Consider the following 9,446-nt stretch of genomic DNA (forward strand, 5'->3'; position numbering starts at 1 on the left):
ATCGTCAGAGACTTTCTCAATTCATGCTCTGTTGGAAGCCCGACCTTAAAGGTCCTCGAAGTCACCATCTATCTCATTGACCGTTTCCCAATACCTATCAAAGTAGGTCTTTAAAGTCTCTCTTTCTCTCATCACCATGGACAACAGGGAATCCAAGGGCCTCGGGACTCTGCTACACATCACGAATCTTGCTCTGAATGCTCTTGTAAGTTCCTCAAAAGATCTTATAGAGCCTTCCTTCAACCGATCAAACCACCTCATGGCAACAAGCTCGAGGCTATAGGGGAAAACTTTGCACATAAGAGCCTCGTTCCTTAAGTGGATAGCCATCCTCTGATTAAAGTGGCTCACATGCTCCACAGGATTGGTTCTTCCATTGTAAATGGTAAATGTAGGCTGCATAAAACGATGAGGAAGATTGACTTTATCAATTCTTCTTGTAAAAGGTGATTTTGAAATTTGACAAAGGGCCTTGCTCATCACATCATTCCCCATGCTCATAGGGGATGATATTTCTCCTCGCCTTCTCCTTTGTTTTTCTAATTTATCAACTCGTGAGGATACAGAGTAAGATTCACTAGGAGGAGTCGTTGATCTTTGCCTGTAGTTTTGATATTTGCCCCCATTAGACCCTTCACTTGATAGAGATGTTGAGTCCCTCTTGTTGCGTTCCTTTCGTCGTAACTTTTTGCGCAAATGGTCAATCTCCAGTTTTAGGTTCCGCGCTTCTTGCTCATGCAAAACATGACTTCCAGTTCTTGAATGACTCTTTCAGTGTGCTTTGGGTATTGTGTTTCCATCCTAAGAGGGGTGGGATTATGATCCTTCGCTCCAGGTTAACAAAGTGGTCATCACATTGAGACCCCACAGATTCCTCCCTATCATTCCTTGGGTTTGCCATACTTTAAGAAGATTGAACTACCGATGAATTCCCACAGACGACGCCCATTGTAAGCTCTCTAAAAGTAAAGGCCCAAGCCCACTTAGAGCAGTGTTACCTTGTCCTTCAAATTCAAGCCTGACAATAGAATTTCTTTAGAGAGTGCAAATAATTCAAGTACAATTCTAATCTAAACTCAAGTCAAAGACTAAAGAGTCTAGAATGACAGAAAGGATTAATATAAGTATAAGATAAGAAAAATAGCTCTCCCCGGGCCGATCAGAGGATTAGTCTCTTGCATATAAGGTTTAAGTATTACACCAAATAATGCATTGTACACATTCTCTTTTTTCTAGTTTTTTCCCCCAACACCAGATCCCCATTTTTGGGAGACTCCTCTCCTTTTATATCCCTCTTCTTCATATCCTAACCCTCCATCTGTATGCCTTCAAGTGTTTCTAAGGACACTTGTCCCATCAACACTTTGCTGAAGGTGGTGGAAAGGGTTGCTAGCTGTGAAGATACTGTTCAGGGGTCATTTCTTCATTAAATGCAACTGATAAGTTTGTTCCAGGACATTTAATGCGGAGGGGGAAGGTAAACTTCTCCAGGAAGCTTCCTCCCACCGTCATTGCCCCCCTCATGGTCCTTTCTCTTCCGCATGGGTTTCCATGAAGCGCTACTCCATATTTCCTCCCATGCTTGGGTCAGTGAAGTCCTCGGGGCTAATACATTTCTACAAGCGTGTTTGTGCGAATAATTAATGTTTTAATCCTCTTCAGTCCTCGGACCCTACACAATGGTTTGTTTCAATGCTTATGGTGGAATGAAAACTTTGTTTCCTACTTTGATTAAGTGGGTTGGCTTAGCAGGAGAAAAGTTACACCGTCAATTGTGTGATGAGATTAGGACCATTGTTAGAGCTGAAGGTGGGGTTACTTTATCAGCGTTGGATAAGATGACATTGACTAAGTCAATGGTTTATGAAGCATTGAGGATTGAGCCTCTAGTTCCATTCCAATACAGTAAGGCAAAGGAAAATTTGGTAGTCAATAGCCATGATGCTGCTTTTGAGATCAAGAAAGGGGAGATGATCTTTGGATATCAACCATTTGCTACTAAAGATCCAAAGGTTTTTGAGGATCCTGAGGAGATTGTGGGCCATAGGTTTGTGGGGGAAGGAGAGAAGCTTTTAAAGTATGTTTATTGGACAAATGGGAGGGAGATTTATGATCCTACAGTGGAGAATAAACAGTGTCCAGGAAAAGATTTGGTGTTGTTGTTGTCTAGGGTAATGTTGGTGGAGCTTTTCCTTTGTTATGATACGTTTACAATCGAGGCTGGAACACTGTCGTTGGGGTCATCAGCTACATTTACTTCGTTGACCAAGGTCACGGGTATTTAATCTTGGTCAACTATAGATCCTTTCATTCATTACTCGTATTTGGATTTGTTCATTTTATTTTCATTTTTTCTTAAAAAATGGGTATCAAGAGAAATAATATTTAAGCTGCAACAATTTTGCTCTTCTTAGTGACTCAACTCGTAGTTGTAAAAAATACTCTCTCTCCCTCTCTATTTTTCTTTTTTCTATTATTATTTCAGATTCTCTCTCACTTTATTAGTCTCATGTCAACATTCTTAGTTCCCACTTTAACTATTATCAAACCATTTTTTTCTTTATCTCTTTGTTAGTAGAAAAAAAAATTGTAACACTTTATCTATTTGCATTTTTTTGTGACATTGATATATTAAGGTTATCTCTTTATTAGGGTTTGTATAATTTAAGTTTCTTAATGACCACCTTAAAAATAATTTCTAGCAACACTGCTCTATATAAATTAATTGAATATAATTTTGGGGGCTAGGTATGATTTTTTGGCACCAGGCTTTAAGTTATTGTGGGGCCCAACAGTCTATGGGCCCGGCTCGCTCGCTTATGGGGAGTCCACAGATCACCAAACTAAAGAAGGCCCGGGCCCAAGCCCAAAAATAGTGAGCCCGGTGTGGTTCAAAGGTACGTCCGAGGACCGCTCAGTCCTCGGAAAGCCCAGAACCCCATTGACGAGAATGGGATACAGGCAGACTTGAAAGATCAGAAAATATCTCAAGGAAATAGTCTTTAAATATCCTTCATTGACATGACATCGCCCCAGACAGAGCCGGATTTTTAGGCTTTATGGACCATCTCCCACAATTCAGGGATTAGACTGATGGGACAGATATCTGCCCTGGAAAGATCGACCCTACACGTGGACGAAGGACGACAAACGTAGGCTAGTATAAAAGAAAATGTTATGTGACCAAGGTGGGGGGGGATGGAGCTCCCGAAAAAAGAACGGGAGGAAAGAGAATGTCTGAGGAATATACGCCGGACATCACCTAAAAAACCCGCCGACGGGCAATCGGGGACAACACCACCGTTCCTCGGACAGTATCCGAGGAGCCAGATCATCCTCAATACAAGGACGAAGGGCCTGAATATCCAGCCCAAAGCTTTATCTCATGTTGGTTCATCTAAAGTCTGGCCCAAAATGCCATCCTGTGATCCAACGCTGGCTTTTTAACCCCACTCTCTACAAATATTATTGTGAGGGACTTTCCGTGTGCGAGCCCAACATCGTCGCTGGGCGGTTACAGATTTTGTGTCCTTACAATTGGCGCCGTCTGTGGGGAGCTTGCGCGTTGGCGTAGGAGGTGTTTGAGTCAACTCTCTAGCCAGCTGAGGTTTGTGGAATTCCCTCCGTCTCCGGCAACATGCCGTCATTGCTCCGACCCGAATTTCTGCTAGGGGCTACGCCCTGCAGTGTCAACAGCGCGGACAGCTCTAGGGGCTCCCGGCTTCAGGCCAAATCCCCCCTGCCAAGGTCTAGGGGCTGATATCTTAAAAGTAATGGACAGAACCAAGGCCTTGCATGGTCCTCGGACCCAAGCCTATGGGGAAACCAAGTACAAAGATGAAGACATCTTAAAAGTAATGGACAGAACCAAGGCCTTGCATGGTCCTCGGACCCAAGCTTATGGGGAAACCAAGTACAAAGATGAAGACATCTTAAAAGTAATGGACAGAACCAAGGCCTTGCATGGTCCTCGGACCCAAGCCTATGGGGAAACCAAGTACAAAGATGAAGATATCTTAAAAGTAATGGACAGAACCAAGGCCTTGCATGGTCCTTGGACCCAAGCCTATGGGGAAACCAAGTACAAAGATGAAGACATCTTAAAAGTAATGGACAAAACCAAGGCCTTGCATGGTCCTCGGACCCAAGCCTATGGGGAAACCAAGTACAAAGACGAAGACATCTTAAAAGTAATGGACAAAACCAAGGCCTTGCATGGTCCTCGGACCCAAGCTTATGGGGAAACCAAGTACAAAGATGAAGACATCTTAAAAGTAATGGACAGAACCAAGGCCTTGCATGGTCCTCGGACCCAAGCCTATGGGGAAACCAAGTACAAAGATGAAGACATCTTAAAAGTAATGGACAGAACCAAGGCCTTGCATGGTCCTCGGACCCAAGCCTATGGGGAAACCAAGTACAAAGACGAAGACATCTTAAAAGTAATGGACAGAACCAAGGCCTTGCATGGTCCTCGGACCCAAGCCTATGGGGAAACCAAGTACAAAGATGAAGACATCTTAAAAGTAATGGACAGAACCAAGGCCTTGCATGGTCCTCGGACCCAAGCCTATGGGGAAACCAAGTACAAAGAGGAAGACGTCTTAAAAGTAATGGACAGAACCAAGGCCTTGCATGGTCCTCGGACCCAAGCCTATGGGGAAACCAAGTACAAAGAGGAAGACGTCTTAAAAGTAATGGACAAAACCAAGGCCTTGCATGGTCCTCGGACCCAAGCCTATGGGGAAACCAAGTACAATGAAGACACCACTGGAACCCCCCTATATCCCAGTCGATTGCTCAGATGGATTGCTTAGAAATCATCAGCCTTGGACGATATTCACGCGCTTATCACAGAATATCCAACTGATATCTCGGTTAGTTTTCTTAAGTTTCATTTATTATGAATTATCGATGTAATGCCTGGTGTTGTCGATAAATTGGAGTTAGTTGAATTATGCTTCAAGCCATTCGGCTCTAAATACTCTTGAAGAAACGCACACATAGGGCACACCCATTCAAGAAACAGTGTTGTCAAAGAAACAGTGCTCAAAACAAGTAAAGAAATTTCCATTCTTATTATGAAGAAGAGATAGTACAGTGTACAATGAAAAGCTGGAATCAGCCTACGTCGAAGCCTACTACATAAGCAAGAAAAAGAAAAATACAAGAAAGCTGTAGAAAGCCGAGGAGGTATGTCGGAGGAGAGGTTGGCTACAGCTCCGAGACCTTATTCTTCCCCCGCATCTTTGCCTGCCCATAACTCAGGCAGCCAAAGAGACCCAACTTGAACCTGACACCATTGAAGAAAAGGTGTAGGGAGTTGGAGGTGGTGGGGCTTTCTCTAAATATATGCCTACCGCAAAGCAGAGGCGCTGATGGGGAAAAACCCTTCTTCTGCCGCACCAAAACTCTGGCAAGGACAGAACCTGCTTCGGATTTTGACTGAAAGAGGGGAAGATTCCTTTCCCTCTCGGTGGAGATGGAGTACTCCCTTGAACTTGTGCTTCCTGTGCCCATACCTTACTGTTATAAACCTCATGAAGACACGGCGCTTCTGCGGCGGAGGAAGTTCTTTCTTCCCAACCCTCGTTTTCAACATGTTATGCCAAGAAAGGAGGACTCCGGATATGGAAGGCGTGATGTAAGAGAAAACCAAAAGGAGGGGTGTATATATATAAAGCAACTTTTTCTTCCTCCTATTTATTTGAAAAGACAAGATGATGGCAGTCAACTCATGCGGCGTCCCAAGGAGCACTACAGACAAAGTAGTCTTGGCCCAACTTCCAACGTCAACTGCAGCCAAGAGATTCAAAGAGCCTTGTAAAGGCGCGCCTCGATCCTTGGGGCGTCAGAGAAGTACTGCATGGCCAGAGGTTGCAGAAATATCTCTTAATCTGCGGGTCCATTGAATTCGCGGCCCAGGCCCGCTTTGCGTGAAGGCCCAGGGACACCCTGTTTGGCACCTCAAGAAATGCTCGTCAGTACATTGGTCTTGGACAGAACCTAAGGCTTGCATGGTCCTCGGACTCAAGTTAAAAGGGAAAACCAAGTACTGATGCAGACGTTGGTCTTGGACAGAACCTAAGACTTGCATGGTCCTCGGACTCAAGTTAAAAGGGAAAACCAAGTACTGATGCAGACGTTGGTCTTGGACAGAACCTAAGACTTGCATGGTCCTCGGACTCAAGTTAAAAGGGAAAACCAAGTACTGACGCAGACATTGGTCTTGGACAGAACCTAAGGCTTGCATGGTCCTCGGACTCAAGTTAAAAGGGAAAACCAAGTACTGATGCAGACATTGGTCTTGGACAGAACCTAAGGCTTGCATGGTCCTCGGACTCAAGTTAAAAGGGAAAGTCAAGTACCGACAAAGACACAAGCCTCGGACTCAAGCCTAAGGGAAGAATCAAGTACATAAGATAAAACGTATAAGTCCTAAACAAAGCCCAGGTTTTGCAAAGTCCTCGGACTCAGGCTCCTTGGGAAATCAACTGTCCTAATGAAGGAATTTTTTCAGCTTAAATACTGGAAAGGGTTAAGTCTCACGTATCATGAAAGTGGCAGGACAACCTGATGATCGTCAACCTAAAGAGGCCATTCATCCGGTGGGTAACACGTCCTCGGATAGCTACTTCTTACATCTTATCGAAGCATTTCATACCCATCATGGCTAATTTTAAGATAAGTCCCATTCCTCACTGGTCGGATTGTTATGTTGAATAATAATTTTGTTAAAGTCATCGTGGCATCTTTTTATCAACGATTACTTTAGTCTAATATATTATTGATTGAAACGCTATACTGTTATGCCGAGCAGCGCTTTCACATTCGTTAGAATATATAAACAATACATACGAAATAGAGTAACAATCACTTTTATTAATATGAAAAATTGTTACAACATACAAGGAAGGGCTTAAACAAGCCTATACGAAAAATAAACTGCTAAAACAGTAACAACAACCGTAACATAACTAAGTAAACCACCAAGTGTCTTATGAATTCGCCTTTAAAGTCTCTCTGAAATCTCTGCCTCAGTACTGCTCATATCAGGAGAAGAACCTTATACAAAAATAATGAAGGACAAGGAAGAAGAATTGGAACACATGGAAGCACTTCAGCAAGCTCTTGTTGCTGAAAAAAGCAAGGGAAAAAGAAGATGGAGGACATGAGCGGGAAGGAGGAGAAGAAGAGGGAAGCAATGAAAAGAAAGTAAAAGGAGCAAAAGAGGGAGAAGGGGAGCCATATTAGGTATGCTCATGAGAGAGCGGATGGAGATGACAAGGGATGCTTTCGACTCAGTCACACCAGAAATGGGGTATGACGAGTCCCTGCTTCGGATTTTGGCTAAAAGAATGGGGAGGCAAACCTTAAGCCTCCGCCACCCTTGCCCCGACCGAGCCATCTCAAGTTTTATCAGGACATGGTATTTCTGGGAAAAGAAGGATTTGTTCATGGTGAATTATTATGAGATAAGTGTTATTGAATAGGGAGTAACCGGATGGAGGAAGTGGATTCTGGGAAGAGCATGAGGGATTCTGATATGGAAAGGTCACCCCGTCTTCTCCCTTTATATAGGGAACGAAGAAAAGGGTATGTGACACACTCAGATCCTCAGGGAAATCCAGAGTATAACGCGCCGCTTCGTTTTCCCACACCATCGGTAACCGTTACATCTAGAAGGTCTCGTAAATGGTAGGAGATTAAAGGCACGTTGCAGATAACCACGCGGCATAACGGCAACGTACATAAATCCAGGAAAAACGGCTCGTAGACCGGCGCATCCCTCGTGGAGGTGAAGAGTCATCAACGTTGATCAAGGGCCGAATTAAATGAGCCGCGGTCAAGGCTCGGTATTACCAAAACCCACCTTTCCAACTAAGACGTTGGACAGCAGGGTTTTGAGGGGCTATTGTGGGGCCCAACAGTCTATGGGCCCGGCTCGCTCGCTTATGGGGAGTCCACAGATCACCAAACTAAAGAAGGCCCGGGCCCAAGCCCAAAAATAGTGAGCCCGGTGTGGTTCAAAGGTACGTCCGAGGACCGCTCAGTCCTCGGAAAGCCCAGAACCCCATTGACGAGAATGGGATACAGGCAGACTTGAAAGATCAGAAAATATCTCAAGGAAATAGTCTTTAAATATCCTTCATTGACATGACATCGCCCCACACAGAGCCGGATTTTTAGGCTTTATGGACCATCTCCCACAATTCAGGGATTAGACTGATGGGACAGATATCTGCCCTGGAAAGATCAACCCTACACGTGGACGAAGGACGACAAACGTAGGCTAGTATAAAAGAAAATGTTATGTAACCAAGGTGGGGGGGGGGGATGGAGCTCCCGAAAAAAGAACGGGAGGAAAGAGAATGTCTGAGGAATATACGCCGGACATCACCTAAAAAACCCGCCGACGGGCAATCGGGGACAACACCACCGTTCCTCGGACAGTATCCGAGGAGCCAGATCATCCTCAATACAAGGACGAAGGGCCTGAATATCCAGCCCAAAGCTTTATCTCATGTTGGTTCATCTAAAGTCTGGCCCAAAATGCCATCCTGTGATCCAACGCTGGCTTTTTAACCCCACTCTCTACAAATATTATTGTGAGGGACTTTCCGTGTGCGAGCCCAACATCGTCGCTGGGCCGTTACAGATTTTGTGTCCTTACAGTTATATATATTGCAAAAACGTTTAAAATGGGAGAGACCATTAGGGTTAGTGGGCAATAAGGGTTCTTAAGAAAGGTCGACAAAGGTCTACCCTTGTTAATCAAGGATGCATTTATATTTAGATTTTAGACTAACGAGGGCTATGCCCCTGCCAAAAGTTTTAATTTATTTTTTATAAATACTAGAAATAAGCACATAAGAATGGTGAGGTGCACGAATCAATAAAAAAAAATTATATATGAACTATAAAAAAATTTAAATTAAATAAAAAAAATAGATAATAGAAATAGACTAAAAAAACTACTTCAAGTTACGTGACTAAAAGTACTTTGTGTAAAACCATTTTTTTGAAATCGAAGTAGCATTCTAAAATTTTTGAAATCTTCTTAATCTAGTTTTAATGAGAGTACACTATGTTAGTAATAAATTGTATTTACAGTGAATTACACGGCCAAATTATGTTCTATAACGAGACCTACATTTAGTTAAATATTGCAAGCATAACATATAAAACCCAGATTTTATTATTAAAAAATAAAAAATTATGGTAGATAATTAAAGTAATATTGAATAAATAATAAACTTTAAAAAAATTAGAAGCTCTTGATAGATTATATTATAATATCAAAATTAATAAAATTAATTTTACTAACTCCTTAAGCTTTTTTTTTTTTTTTTTCTTTTTGTCTTTTAGCTTATGTGCTTGTGTGTTACTTTATAAAGCCTAACTATTTTTAGGTATAATTATATTTTTTGTCAACTTTCAATAAA

At 42.8% G+C, this 9,446-nt stretch overlaps 1 protein-coding gene across 1 annotated transcript; it reads left to right on the plus strand.

The window, feature by feature from the left end:
• The first annotated feature begins 1,679 nt into the window (after window positions 1–1,679).
• On the plus strand, window positions 1,680–2,285 carry LOC126705052 (allene oxide synthase-like). The gene has a single exon (XM_050404010.1). It carries the CDS (start codon window positions 1,680–1,682, stop codon window positions 2,283–2,285), a length of 606 nt encoding a protein of 201 aa, XP_050259967.1.
• The last annotated feature ends 7,161 nt before the right edge of the window (window positions 2,286–9,446 follow it).

The sequence above is a fragment of the Quercus robur genome, chromosome 11 (assembly GCF_932294415.1).
Source record: "Quercus robur chromosome 11, dhQueRobu3.1, whole genome shotgun sequence".
Classification (NCBI taxonomy): Eukaryota; Viridiplantae; Streptophyta; class Magnoliopsida; order Fagales; family Fagaceae; genus Quercus; species Quercus robur.

Bases quoted from the DNA above. Each gene is read 5' to 3' on its own strand.
- LOC126705052 (XM_050404010.1), top strand. From the start codon at position 1,680: ATGGTTTGTTTCAATGCTTATGGTGGAATGAAAACTTTGTTTCCTACT.